This window comes from Psittacula echo, assembly GCF_963264785.1.
Source record: "Psittacula echo genome assembly, chromosome: 4".
Classification (NCBI taxonomy): Eukaryota; Metazoa; Chordata; class Aves; order Psittaciformes; family Psittacidae; genus Psittacula; species Psittacula echo.
Window position 1 is genome coordinate 47,805,192 of NC_137738.1, and position 19,857 is coordinate 47,825,048.

At 36.3% G+C, this 19,857-nt stretch overlaps 1 protein-coding gene across 1 annotated transcript in view; it reads left to right on the top strand.

Annotated features, from left to right (window-relative positions):
* Positions 1–18,747, top strand: part of AHI1 (Abelson helper integration site 1) — a 90,883-nt gene extending 72,136 nt beyond the window's left edge. Inside the window, exons 21-25 of the mRNA XM_080616319.1 lie at positions 388–453; positions 2,723–2,885; positions 4,341–4,441; positions 15,089–15,168; positions 17,750–18,747. Coding sequence (XP_080472445.1) covers positions 388–453; positions 2,723–2,885; positions 4,341–4,441; positions 15,089–15,168; positions 17,750–17,978 — 639 coding nt within the window. The 3' untranslated portion in view covers positions 17,979–18,747. The remainder of the gene's footprint in view (positions 1–387; positions 454–2,722; positions 2,886–4,340; positions 4,442–15,088; positions 15,169–17,749) is intronic.
* Positions 18,748–19,857: the final 1,110 nt, after the last annotated feature.

Sequence of the window (19,857 nt, forward strand, 5' to 3'; positions counted from 1 at the left end):
TGGTTATTAAGACCAACCTGAAATGCTCCATTATATGAAAGTGATCTCTTGCATACTGGTTCAGAGGTAAAGTTCACTGCAACAACTTCTTAAACTTCTACAGCAGTGTTTGCAGTGCAAACAAGCTTAGACTGCAGAGTCATCAACCCTGTGTCTTCCCCTGTGTTGTCTTTAGTGTAGTGTACGTACTTGAAAAATTTAGTATCTTTTCCTAAACATCTACATAGCCAATATTACTGTGTTGCTTAACATCACTTCTGCTTTTTTAATTTAAAAAAGACATTTTATTAGTGGTAATTCTTATTGGTTTACAGTAGACATGAAAATACTCAAAATTATAGTTAATCAAAATGCTTCATATTAAAGTTTCTAAATAATTTCTTCTAGAATGATGAATGCCTGAGTGCACTGGATATGAGAGGAGGAAGCAGTTGTCCACTCAGGCAAGAGACAGTAAGTATTATGTAATTTTTTGCAGTATCTTCTATACCTGTTGCACTCTATCTGTGCATTTTGAAAGCACATTCTGTGTTTTTTGGGTTTTTTGATTTTTTGTTCAGCATGATCCCAAGGAATTTTTGCTACCCTAGTTTTTGTAGGTTTTAGAAGCATGTTCATAACTGGCATAACCACGTTACTGGTTTTATGTCACTCTTGAAAAACAGTTTTGTAACAATTTGATGAATACGGATTTTTATTTTTTGCTTGAACTTTGACCTAGACTGAACTTAACAAATGTCTGAATGTCACACCAGAATTTCCATTGCTTTGGGCATTAATGTGAGTGGCTTACATTGTTCTTTGATCCCAAGGTGTGTTTTTGGTATTGCATTATGGCCATTTTCTGATCATGTGTCTCCAGAGAACATAATGTCTGTTTCCACATTTTGCTTAAATTGCCAGGCTTGCTAAACCAGTTGTATTACAGAATGCATGGATGTTTTATGGGTTTTTTATTTCTGGGAGACACAGTGGGACTTGATTGGCTTGACCATTGTTGGCAGTGTTTCCATGTTACTAAACTTTTGTAATATATGCTAAAAACACAAAACATTTACACCAGAGCTATCTTACAAAACACGAGACAAAAAAGAAAGTATTTGTTGCTCTGCCTGTCATTATTTTTCATGTTGCCAAGTAATTAGTGTTACTTTTTTTTGGTTTTGTATTGTTTTTAACCTGAAGTGACCTCATGGTTTTGATTGTACTAATTATAAGGAAACTGTTGTCACTTACCTGAAGTGAGCACTGTTAGAGCACCCCTTATTGGACGTGATCATCCAGGCTTCCAGTTTTGTACTGTTTCTCTATGATGCTCATTAGTGTGCTTTACTTTGATTCTGTTCTGTAGTTCATATTTCTGTATTGTCAGCATCACCTGTAATTACTGTGTTAGCATTCCTAATGCAGGGAGGAGAGTTATGATAAAGGATATTTCATTGTTTGGCTTCTTTATGTAAGTTCAGGATTACTGAATGTGTATTAAGATAAATTTCCTGTCTACTGAGAACTATGCTGATAGTAATTCTTTGATGCTGACCAGCTCGCAAATTATCACATAGAATTTACAATGGTAGAATAATTTCCATCTTTTTCCATTCATAACTGATTTAATCTGTTTAATCGGTGATGTGGAATTATGAAAATACAAGTGACATTGGCTTTTATACACGTAACCCACAGGCTATCTTTCTCAAAATAGAAACGCAGATATAAAAAGCACTGTGCAGTTCAGCAGTCTTAGGATTTAAATGCATGCTTTGCTGTCTCCTTCAAGCCCCTATAGCCTCCTGTCACTCCTAGCAAGCCCCATTTCTGACCTCTTCACTTACATTTTTATAGAGGAATCTGAGGTTAAGCCTATATGTAGGGGAGCAGTGGTCTTCGTGTAAAATAGGTAATAATTTTGCGCTTCATGTATGATGAGGGAAGTGATCAATTCCCTTCTTTTTCAGTTCATTTGGTTTTAGCCTTTTCTGCTCTGAATTCATCAGGACAGATTTTCGTAAATAGGACATAGGAAATAAGTAAGAAATGACGTGGTATTTTCATATTCAGGGTAGAAATCCAGCTTGTGGCAATGTGTTCTATGCAGGATGCATGATGCTGACCAGTACTATTACTTTTTTCCAGAAAAGTGTAGATGCACTGTATTTAATTGAAAAATGAATTTAGTATGTGAAGCAGAATATAAATGTATTTTTGGCAGTTATTTATAACACTGTATACGTAAATCCTTATTTTTAAACAAACAAAAAAAGAAAAAGTGGAATGATTGCAATGATGTTTTTGTACTAAATTTTTCCTTCAGTAAAACTGTCATACCGTTGAAGTATTTATTCAAACACATTTGCTTCATGAGCACACAGAATGGGATCTGAAGGTGGTGTCACAATTCTGAGAAATGAATGCATGAAGTGGTTTTTTTTTTCCTTTTGCTTTGCAAGTAAATTGCTTATAAAACTAACAGCTGCTGTTTTGAACCTAATCTTAGCGAATTGAATGTTCTTAACCATTTCTACAATCCCACAGTCCTTTATCTTGCCTCTCCTGCTGCTTTCCCACCACCCCTGATCCCATTAGCAAAACTTGAGACAGCCTCAGCTTTTACCAAAGTGCAGCTTTGGTTTCAGCTGCTTTTCTGCAAGAGGAAGTGAATGTTGCGCTTTCTTCTCTGTGGCATGGTTGTGATAAAGCTGTGGTGCTCTTATCTCTCTTTTAGGTAGTGGCTCTTTATGACTACACAGCGCATCGATCAGATGAGCTAACCATCCATCGCAGTGACATTATCCAAGTGTTGTACAAAGATAATGATAACTGGTGGTTTGGCAGCCTAGCAAATGGACAGCAAGGCTATTTTCCAGCTAATTATGTGGCTGGTGAAAGTAAGTTTACTGCTGTCTTCCTGGTATACCAGTGTGGGTTTAACTGATGGTCCAAGATTTTACCATGCTCTACTGCTTATTGTTCTGAAGATATGAATTTACGTAGGACACAGATGGCATAATGGTGACTTATTGTGATGCAGAAATTGTATAAAGTTAGCTAACCTCTTAGCAAGTTGACATACCTGACTTAGCAGGGTATTGGCACTTAGTTAAGCATTCCAGCATATATAGTATTGGCTTAATTATCAGTCCACTGGATTGATTCCTTGTCTCTTCTTACGTATAGCCACCTGGTACATGCCTTACCTTGCAATTTTTTAGGACACATCAAAGCATTTCACAGACATGTTAGGTTTTTCTTAGGGAATGTCCATTAGATCTAATCAGATACTTTTGTAAACACTCTTGATTTTCCCCTCCTTTAATGCAGAATGCTCAGTTCCCAAATAAGTTGATTTCAGTATGCAGTTTTAAAAAAACAGTAATGGTTAAATCGCATACCTGAGCATTGAACTTGCTCCGGGTCCTTGTCATTAAACAGTTTTGATTAAACTAAAACAGACAGAGCTAACTGAGTCTCAACAAATAATGAAGCATCCTAACTGGGTCAACGGATGTAAAGATGCTCAGTGTCCTGACAGTTGTTAATATTCAGCTTATGTACATAGTGTGTGGTTGCATGCTACAAGAAATTCATTTGCCATACTAAATTATCAAACTATCAGTTATACTGGTGTTTAGAAATCTTTTAACCCAACATTTCTCAAGATGTCTTCCTCCATTTTCTAGTTCCTTCCTCTCTTTAAAGCAAAGTCTAGAATTTATGTCTCCTTCCTAAAAAAACTTGTACATAACACTGTGCTAACTTGATGATGATAATAACTAAGGTTAGCTTAACTACTGCCCTTCCCCTTTGTCATCCCCTTGCACATCCTGTTCATTTTCTCCTTCCCTTTTTCCTTGCAAAATAAGCCAAAGAGCAGTCTGTAGGAAGAGTCTTCAGTAATAGCCTGTTGTTCTTAAAAACAAAATATTCGAGGCAGTTACCTAACTGTGAAAAAAAAACCCAGAACCCTGGTATATGATTTATTATTTCAGTTGGTGACCATCTTATTGAATCAAAAGTAATGTATATTATACGTTTGTTAAGTATCAGCTACATTGCTGTCAGTATGGACTTTGTTCTTAGTCATGCAAATGTTTAATTATTTTTATTCTATATAATTACGTAGATAAATTACCTATATATAAATCACATTTAAATCTAAGCTTACTAATATAAATAAAAGTTAATGGGCAAATGCTGACAAATTCTTATACAAAGTTTAGGTTCAAACATTTTTCACATCCTGTTTTTGGCTAGATCATAATGTCATGGTTGTTCACTTAAAATAAATATTGGCATAATACTTTATGGCTCTCATAATGGTTGATTATGGATCCTGTTTTCAGAAGAATATGAAGAACAGCCTTCAGGATTAGTGCCAGATTCTGCTCCTCTCCTACCTGAAGGACCAACAGAAGCAGAGGAAGATTTTGCAACACTACATAAGGTAACAATTTCAGAAGGAAGGATTCTCTAAGTAGTGGTGGAATATGTCTTTTGTGCGCAAGGTGGACTGTATTAATTTTCAGTCCTTTTTGGAAAAGCTTCTTATGCATAGACCTGATGCCAGGTAAGCAGTTTGCTTTTCAACAGAAATCTAACATTTGTCTTGAGTGGAAACAACTGTTCCATCATGTAGCAATTAAGTAATCTGCCTAATTTTGCACTATTGTGATGAGTGGCAAATCTCCCATTGACTCCAGAGTTTACAGTAGTATGTCATACAGCTGCCTTATGTAAATAATGGTTGAAGAAACAACACTGATTTGTCAAAACCTGATGTACTTTTGAGCATTTGACTGTAATTGTTGGAATATGCACTGCCCACAGGTTCTTCAAATTTTCTGCCTGAAATTTCCTTACCAGGTTGCTTACGAAAAAGCTGTGATGTTTGTCTCTGAGAGTTTTTCAGTCCATGTAGTAATATCCTAATTAAAGATATACAATATGATCAAAAGCCTTATTACCAGACCAGGAGATACGCTGCATCTAAGCATGCTTACTTGCCAATAGATATTTCTGCTTAAAAGCTGCTGAGGGTTCTCAGATGTGAATGACTGCACCCATCTTGTATGTGCTCAGGAGGGTATAGTATAGAGAATTCGTATTTTTAAGGAGCAAAGAAGGAAAAGGCTTTTTACTTGACTAGATCTGATATCTCTCCACTCCCACCATATGCTTTTACTGAGTTGCATATGGCATTATGTTGTTGTTTACATATCACATACTATATTGTACACAGAAGCATTCGTGTTTGTGTGATTTTAGTTAGCAGTCAGAATCCGGGATGTACAGAAGAGCAAAGAAACAGCAGCCAAGTTTTAGTTAAGGAAAAAAAAAATAGGGGTTTGGTTTTTATTTTATTTGTAGGGATCTTTAGAGATAACTGTGATGTGCAGAGCAGGCCAAATCATGTAGGTTGGAAAAGGCATTTAAGGTCACCAAGTCCAGCCACTACCCCAGGACTGCCAAGTCCATCAATAAACTATGTCTCTAAAGGCCTCATCGACATGGGTTTTGAACACTTGCAGGGATGGTGATTTCACCAATTCGCTGGGGAGCCTGTTCCGGTGCCTGACTTTCTGTTCTCCAGACAAAGATTAGAAGCCTTGCTTAGCTCATGCTCCCCTTCTTTGAAAGTAAGACTGATGATTGTCTTAAAACATGGGATACTTTGTAAGAAAAAAAAAAAAAAGGTAAGGTAATAAACATTACCTCAATAACTGTTACAATTTAAGAATTTTTTCATTCCAAAATGTTTGTATCCTCCTTACGTGTGCTCTCCGTAGCTATTCATTTAGTCAAATGGTACCGACATAACTACTTTAAAAGTGAAGTTTTTTCACATTTCTTCCAAATTATTTGACTTTTTCCATGTATTCTTCTAAAATTGAATCTAATATTTTGCTTCTGATTTGTGAGACTCAAACCATATGGTGTGTTGCTTAATTACAATTTTTTCTTTTTTCAGATGATTTATGTATTCTTTGCTGCATAATGTATATTGCAGTGTTCGAGGAAGGTTATAACACTCAAAGCTACTTCTATTAGCCTTTTTTGTGTAGCTTTTTGGTTTTAGTAGGTGAATAGAGAGAGGTAGCGTTTAATAAATTATTGAGTATAGATTACTCATTTGGCAGTCTTGTTGAAGCCGGCAGTCTTGTTGAAGCCAGCTGTCTTGTTGAAGCCAACTGCTGTAAGTCGAATTATCAAGTGTTTTGGTTTTAACTATACTTGAAAAACAGAATTAGTCACTACACCAAGTAGTAATAATTAATCTAAAGTATCTTTCACCTCTTCATAACTGACAAACTCATAGCCAAAACATTGTCCAAGAAAGACAAGGGTACAGTACTTCTAGATAGTCCTGTAAAGGCAGACTGGAGCAAATATGGGGAAAACTACATTACTGGAAAGCATAAAGATTTCTTTCATCTGTTGACCACACTGCTGGAGGCAGGGGATATGTGGCCACACTCACCCAGTTTCACTTAGACCCAGATGAGACAAGAGAGAAGTGCCAAGATACTTACTGTCATTAAACACTTGATCATTTTTATCCATGTCCTTTTTTCTGTTTTAATCTAGTAGGAGTCTTGTTGATTTAATAGATCAAAATTCTTTTACGTGCACTAATTAATGTTAGCAACATTTGCAACCAGTATTTATTATTCAGCTTTGTGAGAAATAACATTTGATTAGTTTTGATAACTTACATTTTCTCAAGTGCCTACAGTTGATATATTTTTCTAACAAAATTTTTTGTATTACTAGTAGCATTTTGTAGTAACATTCAGTTTTAGTAGTATTTCATTGAAATATTCTTTACTTTGATTCTATTGGCACTTTGAATTAAATTGACTGCGTATTTAATAATTAGCTGGAATTTTATAGTAGTCTGTATAGTACATGCAGATATTCAAAAGACACAATGAATAAAGCATACAGTAACAGCCAGAAACCAAGCAAATATGTTGGGTTTCATCTTGCACAGCATCCAAGGGCACCTCAAAATCACAGGTCCAGAGAACAGTAATAAAACATGTACAAGTCCTGGAAAAAATGGTATGAGAGGATATTAGAAGACTACATTAGCAAGGAATGAGCAGTGAAAACAGTGTCTAAAATAATACGTGATGTAGAGGGATGAATTGGATGCACTCTTTTTTCTTTTGTTTTTCTCTTTTTCTTTTTTTTTTTTTTTTTTTTTGTTCCCCCCATCTGCTGTTAAGAAAGATAAGCAAGATCAGGGAACATTAAGCTGGAATGGAACACATCTAATATTGGTAGAAGGAAATTTTTGTCCATGCCATACTTGACCTGGTGAACCTAGTTACTACAAGACACTATTAAATTTATGTGCTCAGGGATTAATTTTTTAATAACACGGTTTAGTCTGAGGTAATGGCTGAGGTCCCAAAAGCATCTATATGACTGGGAAACATAAATCTGGCTGATATTTTTAATTTAAAATTGCACAAGCACTGTATAACTCACCAAGCTAGTGAATTGAATCAAATGATGAATCAAATCTTTGTGTAAAATTTGCAATTATTTGAAGTGTAATGGTTTTACAAAAGCAGTGGAGTGCTGCACAGAAGAAACAAATTATCATTTAGCTTATAATGAAGGTAAGTTCTAGAGCGCTTTGGCTTTAGGCAATACCAGATATTTCTGAGACAAAACTGCTAAGAGGACCACTGAGGGGGCTGGTCGGTTATGGCAGTTCCTGTGTTGCAGCAGTGACATAGCAACTTTTCTTCCTATTCCTCTCATTTCTTTTCAATATAAGAGCTGATGAAAGGAAATGCCAATTTCTTTTACATGGGAAATAAGAAAAATCATTATTTTGTAATAACCTATAGTTATAATTTTTTCTGCTTTGGCAGAAAGTGAAACTTTTTTCTTTTACTTTTTGATTTTTTTGTTTGGTTTTTGTTTTGTTTCGTTTTGTTATACCCAAAATTATTTATTGAATAATTAAGTTGTTGCCTAAGTTGTTACTACTAGCAGGAGAATATAACTGAATTTTTGGGTTGTGTTTACTTTACAGACCCAAGCGTGGTTTTCCAAAATAGTTACATGAACTCTGCTGGATGTATCTTTTGTTCTTTGTGGATTATTTGAGGAATCCTTAATATTTAGCTGTAGACTGCAAAACACAGTTACTGTGAAAATCAATATAGCATTTACTCATCAGATTTTGCTATCGTACCAGACTAAACAGGGCACTTAAAATTAATACTACTATGATTTTAATTACTGAGAATACCAGCTAGTCGAATTAAAAATAGTTTTTCAAGTGCAGATATTATAAATGCATGTCTGACTAATTGCCAGAATTGAATGATGAGTGAATAAAATGAAATCATTAACATTAAAAGAGGATATAATACTCAAGATCCAATATTAATCTTTGGAAATAATAAAAAAAAAATTTGCAGTTCAAAGAACTTGCTTTCAAAATGCCTTCTACCATCATCTTTGTATTCCTAACATAATAATTTTATGCAAACCTTGTTTTCCTGCCTTGTGAGTTACTTAATTTCTGAGCCACAAAATTAGATCGTAATCATCTTTAATTACAACATACGTCTAAACTGCCAATAGAAATTTCATGGAGTGAGGTTCTCACTGCACTGATGAAGAATCCCAAGAAATTGAAACAGACCTGTCATCTGTCTGCTCCAGCAGATGTGCTGGTTTCAGATTCTGTAAGATGAAGGCAGAAAAAACAAGAATTCAGATAGCGTTCTATTAGAAACCAGAATTTGGGGTTTACAGAATTTTAGCAAATCAGAGACATTTCAAAGTCAATAGTGTGTCTTTTTAATGTTCTGTTGTCTATAAAATCTTGTGAATATGTTTATGGTTCAAGACAGCCTGCCACTGACTATGTAAAATACATCTAATAGGATTCTGGATGTGGAGTACTCAATTCTACATTAAATGAGATTATTGGTAAATAGTAATAGACAAAAACAAAACAATAATTTTAAAAGTATAAAAATTACTTTTCTAGCATATTTATCTTTGAGAAATGATGTTAAGGTATAAAATAATGGTCATAAGCATGAAAAGATTTACCTTCAAGAACAAACTACATTTTTATTGCACAATTTGTGTAATCTACCCAGAGATCATCAAAACTTGATTCCATGTATATTTAAACAAAGTTGAGGATTATCACTGCTCACGTAAATAATTCATGTTCTCACTGTTCTTCTTTCCCTAGAGTAGGTTGTTGTCAGACTTTCTGAATACTTAGCCTAGCATGTCTGAAACTAACCTGCCAAGTAATTGATGCTTTTCCCCTGGGCTTGAGCTGTTTCAATGTGGGTGTTTTTATGGGCTCCAAATTTATTTATTAGATCTAAATATTTTAAAAAGCATAGAAAACTTGCTCAAAAAAAAAATACTTTGAAAAATACCAGCTAGAAATTTTTCTATTAGTTTCATCAAAAACTTTAATTTTGTAGTCTGTGCTGCTTCTATGTTCTTCTTTAATGGTCACATTCTTCAGGTTATGGGGGAACACTTAAGTGGAAGGACTAGGAAGATGTGATAATGCTAATAAGGGAAACATTACAAAATTAATACAAATGAACTCTTGCAGTGAATAGAGCTGAAGATTTTCAACGTATCGTGAAATGTGTTCAATTTCAAGGTTCAGAAAGGTTGCAGACCCAAAAAATGTGACATTCAATTGAATTATAATATATTATAGTGAAGTTTATAATTCTTGTCTTCATTTGTTGCTAATATGATTACAGATCTCCCTAAAAGCATTGATATCTGGGCTGAAACAAACTGCTTTTCTAGAATCAGTGTGCAAATCTGCTCTGTGGTCTTCCACGTAAACTCTTGAGTAGGCATTATAAAATAGACACATCAGCAAATCTACTTTTGAAATAGTAATTACTTTGATTTTTCTCGAAGAAATCATTCCTCTGAAGGAAATGTTATTGTGATACCATCTATGAAGAATGGACGATTTTCCTTAAACATTACCCAATGTTAACATATTTTAGCTTTTTAGGTATTAGTTTTGGATACTGTTTCCCCTTTAAAATGCAGTGTGTACTGTTGAAGCTGAATTACTGTCTCTTACTCATGTATGGTACTACTTTATTTGTAAGCTGGTAGCTCTTTCTTTTTCAGCTCTAGAACCACCTCTATGGTTCCTAATGCATTCTGTCTCATGAAATGTTTGTGCCTGTGTCTATAGTATTTACTTGAGTCATTGAAAGAAAAGGTCTCAGGTTTATAAGCAAATATCTGTTGGAGGAAAAAAGGGAAGATGAAATGACACCCATAGTCATTGCTGTAAGTGACTGTTCTGTTTAACGAAAGGAAGAATCAGGCTGAGCTACTGAACTGGTCAAGCAAAACCAAAAATACTATTCAGGGACATTTATATTATTAACATAGCTATCAGGAGCAAGCTAACTTCTCTCTTCCCCCGGTTTTCTCATCGGGTCCTCATAGCCTCTCTCTGAACAAGATTGAACTATTTTTATGCAAATTTTAATGCAAAGCTGTAACCACAGATAAATTCCCAGAGGCCAAGACTTCAAGACTGAAAACAGCTGTTCTAAATCATAGTGCTTCAGTCTGAAGTATCTTGTCTCCACTCTTCCTCCTCTTTCTTTTGTTGACCCTCAGTCATCTAATTGATTTGTTTTCTGAGATGTAATATTTGTCTGTGTTGAGCCATGACTACTGTTTTCACCCACCAGATTTCCTGCTGGTCTCTTCTAGCCCTGAACACCCCTGGGATTTTGCAGTTGCAAAGACTAGACAAGGCAAAGTCCTCTCTGACTGTGGCTCTAGCGTTCGTGCATAGAGAAGTCAGCTTAGTCCTAAACACTTCAGTGGTTCAGCAGGTTTTTTATGGGAAAGATAAAATTCATGCTAATGTCTCTGTTGCATGGCGAGCCACAGTTCTGCTAAATACTAAGTAGTGATAGACATAAGAGTTACAATATGGTTAATCTTATTTAGATAGGTTTGTTCTTTAAAAATATTAGGAGAGGGGAGAAAAGGCAATTATAAGTTAATTGAATTTTAAATAAGCAAAATAAATATATGTAATTCCACTAGCAAATCTCCCTGCCAGTTGTTCATTTAATGTGGAAATGTGTGAAAGGGTACAGAATAGCAGGAAAGAAAATGGTGAGTCTAGTGTGGTGTCACAGCATTTCTCCCAAACTTGACTTGTTAGAACAGTTTAGATGGGAGGCATCAATATGGTTCTGAGGAATTAAGTACCTTGCTATAAATCTTATATCCATGGACTGTGTAACAGAAAACAAAACACAAACTTAATAATGAGCTTAACATCCTAAAGACTAATCTAAAAAAAACACAGAGACATGTCCATTCTTGCCATCTGTGATCCAGTGAATCTTTAATTAGATCAAGCTCTGTAGAAACAGCTTCTATGGGAGAGTTCCCTTGTGCAGAGTAGGCTATAGAACAAGCTCATTTACTTTAATGGCTTGAATCACCAGAATAGATTGCTCCATTCTGTCCATCCACTATTTAGTCTGTTAGAGAACCTCCACAGACCATCAGTCTTGGAGACAGCTCTGCACAGCCTAGAGAAAACCACAACAAAGACTAGACTTGGAATGAGACTTTGTTCCTAGTACTTCCTTTAGATGCCCTCTGCTTCAAGTTTTACTTGGAATTGAGTTCTGATACATCTGGTTGTTTACACAGTTTGCCCAGGGAGAGTTTAGTGCTTGACTTACTGCTGTGGATTCTACAGCAGGGGTCAGGAACTGATACGCTTTTGTGTATTTAGCCTTTAATTGTTTTGCCTTGGTTGCTTCGTATGTGGCAATAGTGAGACAGCAAAGTACCAAAAAATAAGCTCTAAAGCAAACAAGCCTTCAAGAAAAGGAATATGTATGTTTTATTACAATTTTTATTTTTATGAATAAACAAAACAAGAGAAACGTCATAAAATTTAAGCTTCGAGAGTTAATATGAACTGATGTTTTATCCTTCTGGTGGTCTGTATCTTTCAAAGGATGGAGAATTAGAATATGGCAACAAAATTGTATAGATTGTTCTTTTGAAAGATCTGAATTTGATTGTAGTATTACTACAATGTAGAGATTCTATAATAGTTACTCAGAAAGGAAGGTAAAAAACCTAGTTCAACATCATTTCCAGAGGATTTTCAGAAAAACGTTTTGACTGCAAGTAAAGTGAATTCATGATTTTATATGGCAAGGAACCGCAAGGTTATAAATGCTGAAGGAAGTATTAATTACTTAAGAGTCATTCCCTTTACAGCACTCCCTTGTATTTAAATATCTGTGGCATTATAGCTCCTTCTTTTGTGTTTACTTTTACCATTGACTTAGTCTCAAATTTATCATTGTATTAACAAGGATTTTGTGTGTGAAGTAGACTTTTTTTTTTTTCCTTCCTAGACCTGCCAATGCTGCATTATTATATTCTAATAGGCTGATTTTTGTCTAAACTAATCCAGCAATCTATGCTTTTTCAGCAGACTAATTCTAATGACTAATATTGGAATGTGGTGGTTGTGGGCAGTGTGCTTATATGAATTCAACGAGTCAATGGGAGCTTGAGCCTGTTTCTTCTAAGTCAGCAGAATAGTAATATTAAAGTAATAATATTAGGGATCAGGGCCAAGACAGAAAAGTACAAATTTCATTCAAGTACCGCCATTTGTCACAGAACCAATAAGCTGAGGCTAAATGAAATTTCTGTTCAAACTCAAATAAAGCTCCACCAACATCAACTACAGATTTAGGGTGTCACATGGATTCATTACTACATTGCTGATTCTTTATGGCTAGCGATCCAAAATGTGCACTCACTCACCTAAGAATGGAGGGCTCTGAACCTCAAGGAGTTGCCTTGGACAATGTCCCAACCCAAGGCGCAAGTCCCTGTTTGCAGGACTGCTGTTCTGAGGAGAACTTACTCAAATAGATCTCTGGCAGGGCTCCTTTTATACCCTGGTCCCATAGCCCGCCATGGGCTCAGGACTCAACTTTCTTGCCCCTGGACCTGCTGACCACCACCATGTGGGTGGGACAAGAGCTGTGCAAGGAGGTTTTTAATTAATTCTATTTAGAGTTCGAGAAAGTAATTAAACAGTTCAAAGCCTAAAACTGAGGTCTGGGAGATATTGTTTCTGGTTCCAGTATGGTCTTCATCTATGTGCGCCAAGACAGTTTTCATCTGTGTCTCAGTTCACACCAAATTAAATTGGACAGTAGAACTTGACAGGGGAATGTTAAGTTTTGTTCATTAGGGCTTTGAAATCTGTGATGGTTAAATTTAGTGTCTGAAAGGAAAGTATTTTCATTCCATTTTAAAATACCAAAACTAATGCTTAAGTGATAGAAAAAACTGCTGTGAAGCAACCCTCTGTTTTCTCTCTGTTTACATTAAATACAGAGGGACCATGGTACACTTTGCCTGTGAGATCTCATGTAATGAAAGGAACAACTGGCAGACTAAAGGGTCAGGAACTGTAATTTGTTGTTTCTCTGTTGCTTCCAGAAAGCTCTTGTTGACTTTGTGGTTATGTTTTTAGATGCTGTATTGTTGTTAGGCACTCCAGAACTGCTGAATGATACTCCCGTCCTAATACTGTTTGGATTTAACTGGGGTTTTAGAGACAGTAATGTCAGTAACCAGCTGTTTCCTGGAGCAATTCAGGCTGACAGCAGAACAGTAAACATTTTATTTAGAAGCAGATGAGTACCTTTGTGCTTGACAGAACTGGATGGTCTGATCTTTTTTAACACTAAGGCTATTTGAGAAATTCAGAAACAATGTAGTAGGCTTTGCTTTAGGCTAGCTATGATTCCGAATCTCAACTAGCAGTTTCAAAAAAGCAGAAATGTGGGCTAAGTTGAGGATTGAGTTAGTTTCAAGCTCATTCTTCTTTCCTACCTGAAAAAAAAATCTTAATTTTTTTGAAAGTACTAGATCTAATCTCTCACTCCCTTCTCTGTCTTCAGGCTTCCAGACTTTTTCTCCAGCTTTCCAAGGTCTTTATAGGAACCAGTCCCCACTCCTACAGTGCCTGCCTGGATACAACTTGTTCTTTCATACATGCCGTATCAAACAGACGCTTACAGAATATGGCTGTCTTGTCAATCCCAAGTAGAGACAGATTTTCACTGATAGTTTTGTGAAGCTAGGTCTGAACCTACAGTGTGCTGCACTGCTTTCCACAGCTTTTGTGGTGCTTTGTTGAGGTGCTCTGGAGGCCTGAAGTTCATGGCTGGATGTGCATTGTATGCCTGCTTCCAGAAGAGGAAATTTTGAATAAGACATAAGGCCTATCAGTTGTGTTGGCTTCTGCCCTGCATGTAAACGAAACTACGTGGTTGGTTACCAGATATTTGACAACAGACTGTGTGGAAGAAAGTAGAGAAAATAATCTGTCCCTGAAGACAGTAAACTCAGGAAGGGTACTCACATTTCCATATGGGAATTCTTGCAGTAAGTATGAGAACTGTTAGAGTTAGAAAGAGGTATGTTTAGAGAGGGAGAGAGTTGCATACAGACCCACTAATTAATTACATAGGAAATTAAAGCATTTACTTCAGCTGTTCAAGATCTGGGTTTTTTTTTGTTGGGGTTTTGGTTTTCTTTTTAGCCTTGAATTATAAAGTAACCTGGAGCGATCTGAACTGAAACTTGCGGGCTTAAAAAATAGACAGGTTTCTCTTTTCAAACTATGCAGTAAGGTGGCTTTTTAGCATTCTGTCTTTACTCACATAGTAGCAGAAATAACTTAATTCTTTACAGATCATGTGTATTTTAAAGTGGCTTATAGCAGATTCGTAACCTACGGTTTCTGCACATACCTGAAAACTTATTTGCAAGTAGCTTGTTTTTTATAAAGCAGGATACTGTTTCCTTGTTTGTAACCACATAGGAGTTAACATTTTATGGCTGATAGACATTCTTTTTCAAATGAGGTGTATTCTCTCCTTATTCCGGAATCTGGTGGGTTTTCTATGTACGTGTGTTGGCCCCATTGTCTGGCATCTTTTTACCTTCCTGCTTTTTTTTTTCTTCTCTTTTACAGATGTCACCAGTCATCAGTAAGTCAGAGGACCTAAATTCTAACTCAGAGCATGGCAGAGAGAGAGACTCACCTGCAACTCAGTAAGCAAGAAATACAATCTGCAGTGTTATTTCTACAACTGCTGTTAGAAAACTGTGAGAAATGTTTGAAGGGTTATTTTGTTTCAGCAAGCAAAGCAAGAAGTTAGCTTTAGGATAATCATTCAAAAAATGCTTCACACCTGAAATGTGAAGGAAATAACGGTTTCTATATATATACACACACACACGTATGCATACACACCCTCTTTCCCCACCAAAAAGCAAGGACTATAACGTGTATGAGAATCAAAATTCAGGGATATGAGATTGCTGTGTCCTTAGCTATGTATTAAGCTTTATTGCTACAACTGAAAACTTTTTTTACCTTCTAGAGGTTAGCACGTACTAAGAAAATGCGAACGAGCATCTTTGGTTGGGACACTTGCAGTTTTTAAAAATTGTATGTATTCATTGTGTGAAAGCTGTAAACAGATAAGATCATTTTGAACAAGATCTTCCATAATATATTTAGCTATTGCAACCATTTTTACTTCAAAAAATACATCTGAAAATACCTCCTGTGTTTACCATTACGGATGTCTGTCATCTAAGCAAAGTTATTTCACTGATCCTTTTCCAGAGCGGTCCCCTCCCTAAATAAATTGTCTGTGCGTATACGGTGTAGATGTAGATACATATCTAATTTTAACTTGTCTTTAAATCTTAACTTTCTATCTTCATCTATATCTAAATTTGAAAAGAAATTGTGAGTGAAAAGTCCACATATATGATGAGGAATGGTCTGTATAACAACACATTGACAGAATCCAGCATTGAATTTTGGGCATAACCATTCTGATAGAATGTATATCAAGGAAAGAAATACCTTAAAAGCACAGCTACTGTGATGGTTGATACAGTCTGTTAGAAGCAACTATCAGAAATTCGGTATGACTCAACACTATTAATAGGACTTCAGAAAACAATTATTTTGAGTGACCTGTCCAGGCCACACAGTGGAGAATGTGGGATTCAAGAATTCTGAGTTATATCAAATGTGAAATATCCATTTTAATGGAAACTAAGGCTATCCTGAGAAGAGTTTCACACTGAAGTGTCACGCTGAAGAAACAGAGCCCCAAAACGACCTCAGTTACATTTCCAAAAAAGTAAGAGAAAACACCTACATGCCTGAGTCACAGGAATGTGCTCCCTCTTCCTGAGCTATAAGCAGCAGGCACATCCTGGAGATGCCAGTCTGAAGTCATGCTTCATGTCATTGCTGTCCCATCAGGGCCTAAGAGCAGTGTTGCAGAGGCTCATTCACAAGTTTTCAGGGTGCCGAACCACTTATAACTGATCATTAGTGAGAAAGAGATGCCATGCGATAGCATTTGATACTCTACCTTGTCAGGGGACAACTAATTTGAGAGAGAGGAAAATAGACATGTCAGTCCTACACAGTGTTGTATTTTCCTTCCATGTACAGAACTTTCTAGGCTTTTTTATGGTTTTCCGGCTTTTTTTCTCCACTGCTTGTATTTTGTCTGACGTGGAGAGGGCAGTTTTCACTGCATGTATTCATGAATACACAGTTTAGCTTAAAAAAAAAAACAAAAATCAAACTGTCGGCATATAGTCATCAGTCCATTCGCAAGGCTGATGTGTAAACATTTTCATCTATCAAATAGGATTACATAAGGACAGTGTCTCTAACAGTAATGCTCTTGTAGCACTTTTTTGGGAGAGACTGCACACATCTCATTATAATTTAAGTTTTGATTCATCCATGCACTTACGCATTTCAGCCACGTTCAACCGAACAGTTCTGGTCACAAACCAAGACCACTTTGTGCTAGGCACAATACAAATTTTGTACAAAGATGGTACCTGCCCTTGAAAGGTTACAGTCAAAGTATTATTGCATATTTACAGTTAAATAAGGTTACAGGTTTCAAAAAGAGTAGGAATTCATGATAGAAGTGGTGTCACATCTGCATAATCCCTAGCATTATCTGCAAGACCTCTCTAATTCCTTCCATGTACAGGACATTCCTGTTAAAGGCACTAAGTGGGAAAGATACAGGAGCTCAAATGATGCTTTTGGCATTGTATGAAGTCTGATAAGCATAAATAGACATTGAAGTGATTTCTGATTCTGTAAATCTGTTATAGTTCACATAAATTAAAATGGAAAAACTAATCATACCCACTTTGCCTGCCTGTCTTTTCCTTGTTGCGTAAATAAACCAGGAATCTCTTTAATTGCAAGTATTTTGGTGTCTAAGCTTAGGAAAGAAAAAAAAGTGCAATGGCTTTAATGAGAGGAGGAGACTGGTAATTTGTTTTAATTACATCTGTTGACTGTTGATCAAGGCTAGCTGATTTTTAAGATCACGAGCTGTTCTTTTCAAAGCAGCGCTATGATAAAAAGTAGGCTTATGGAGTGGTCTCATATTTCATCTTCATGTTTTTTCTGTCTTTGTTCTGCTGTGGAATGGTAGTTTTTGTAGCTGTTTCAGCATTGTACTCGGGGAACAGGCAGACAATTGCTCTAATACATCAGCTGTGGGTGGAAAAAGCTCTAAATTTGGGCTAACTTTGTGTTTCTTTTACTCTTTTTATATCCACCTTCCTCTAGAGGTGCAAAGAAAAAGAAGAAAAGGATACAGAGGAATGAGAGAGAAAATCAGCACAACTTAATGGGTCTCGATACTTCTGTATCATCAGTTACAGATAATGGTGTTGAAAATGAACCTACAGCCCATGTGGTAGAATTGAAGAAGAAGAAAAAGGCAGTGAGAGGCTCAAACTTAAGCACAAATGGAAAGACAAATATTGCCTTTGAGCCTGAATGCTATGATGTATAGTTATAATTTAATTCCAAATACTGGTGTGGTCTTCAGTATACACATTGAAAGCTGCAACTGCGATCTCACTTCTAGGATTAGCAAGAAACAAAGAAATACTCAAATGTGCAAAATGGCACCAGTCAAGACTGACTAATGATGTAAAACTGTTTTCAAAGACTTTTGTTCTGGCTTCCTTGAAATCAGCAGAATTTGAATGTTAGCTCCTCACTGGACTGGTAAAATCTGAAACTGTCCAATAGAATGTTAACCTGTTTAATATCTGGTTATACCTTAACTTGGGCATTTCTGTAGACTGTAGATCAACCCCTTGGGAGCAGAGAATCAAGTGAAAAAGTGTGATAAAGAGCAAAACAAGCTCAACCGCTGCATAAGTTATTAAATTAGTGCTTTAAAATGCATTGTAAATAAAATAGAGGAGTGTTCATAATGGTAAAATTCCAAAGGAATGCTGGCATTGCAGTGTACCTGAAAACAAACTTTTAAAAGGTATTTTCCTGACATCAGATATTCCCTGGACTGCATTTTGCAGCTCCAAATCAAATTTTGAGTAACTACCTATGCAACTACCCTGTCTTCAGTGGGACTGCTCGTGCTTACCAATGTAAATAAGTGTTGCAAATTCCAGGCAGTTATATTTTTCAAATGAGGTTTTCTGCACATAATAAAGATGCATTGCAGTTTAGTCAGAGTTCCTGGCTGCTGTGGCAGCAGTCTTGCCAAATATACTTCCTTTTGTCTGAATGAAATATTTTATACCCAACTGTACTGTTTGTTTTACTTGTAGTCCTTATTCACTTGTGTCATTAATCTGTGGGTTTTTTACTTGAGTATTATGTTGTAAACTTTAACTAATGACTTCACTAATTATGTACAGTGCTAAATAATTATGTTTTATATTAAACAAAATGCTTTCTATCAGTTACTGTTGGTATTTTTTCTGGCTAATGATGTCCAGTTTATTTTTACTCTGCTAGGAAATTCTTCCTCCTGCCCTTCTGAAGCAATAAATAACATAAAATTAGAAAGCCCTTACTTAGTAGGCAGGGCTCTTGATTCCATTAAAAAAAGAAGTGAGAATAACAATGTTGGGCACTGATGTGTGAAATGCACCCAGATGTGGAGGACTAGTTGCTATATATTGTTGTATCTTCCCTGCACATGTTTTAAAGCCAGAAGAATCTGTAAGCTTGTTTCTTTTGCATAATGCACAGCAGCAAATACTCTTTTGGCCCTGCTTGTAATTTTTCTTTACTAATAGTCCTAGCTTTGCTTTGCCTAGAGCCTGTCTATAGAGTCTTCCCCTAAATGAGGTTTGCGTATTTGCACTGGAAACTTATTAATGTCCCTTTCCCCAGTCAGAGGTGGTGTAAAATTATCGTGGTGCTGGGACTGCCTGATTGTAGCAAGGCTTCTAGCCCCTTTGTCTCTTTGCTTTTCCAACGTGTTCCAGTTCATCATTCTGTGTGATGTGGGATTTAAAGATCTTATAAAAGAGAAAAATCCTCAACATTGTACGTTTCTTAAAATGTCCTGGGTCACATTTAAAATAAGGGCAGAGCATGACATCAGTCTCCACGTCAGGGAGAGCTGAGCAGCAGCCAAGATCTGGGAGCTCATTGGAAAGCATTGTAAAATGTTAATTTGGCATTGTGGACACTGAAGACAGAAATAACACTTCAGATAAACACCACAGAGAGATGGTAGTTCTAATCAAAGGCACAGCACCTCCTTTCATGCTTGCGAACTAGGGCTCCAATTATGTTCACTGCTCTGAAGCTGAATAGAGCTGCTTTGCCACACTTTCCAAATTGAGAGGAGAGGCAGCAGTAGTGTCTTCCAAGGCACAGTTCCAAATGACAATTAAGCAGAAGGAATC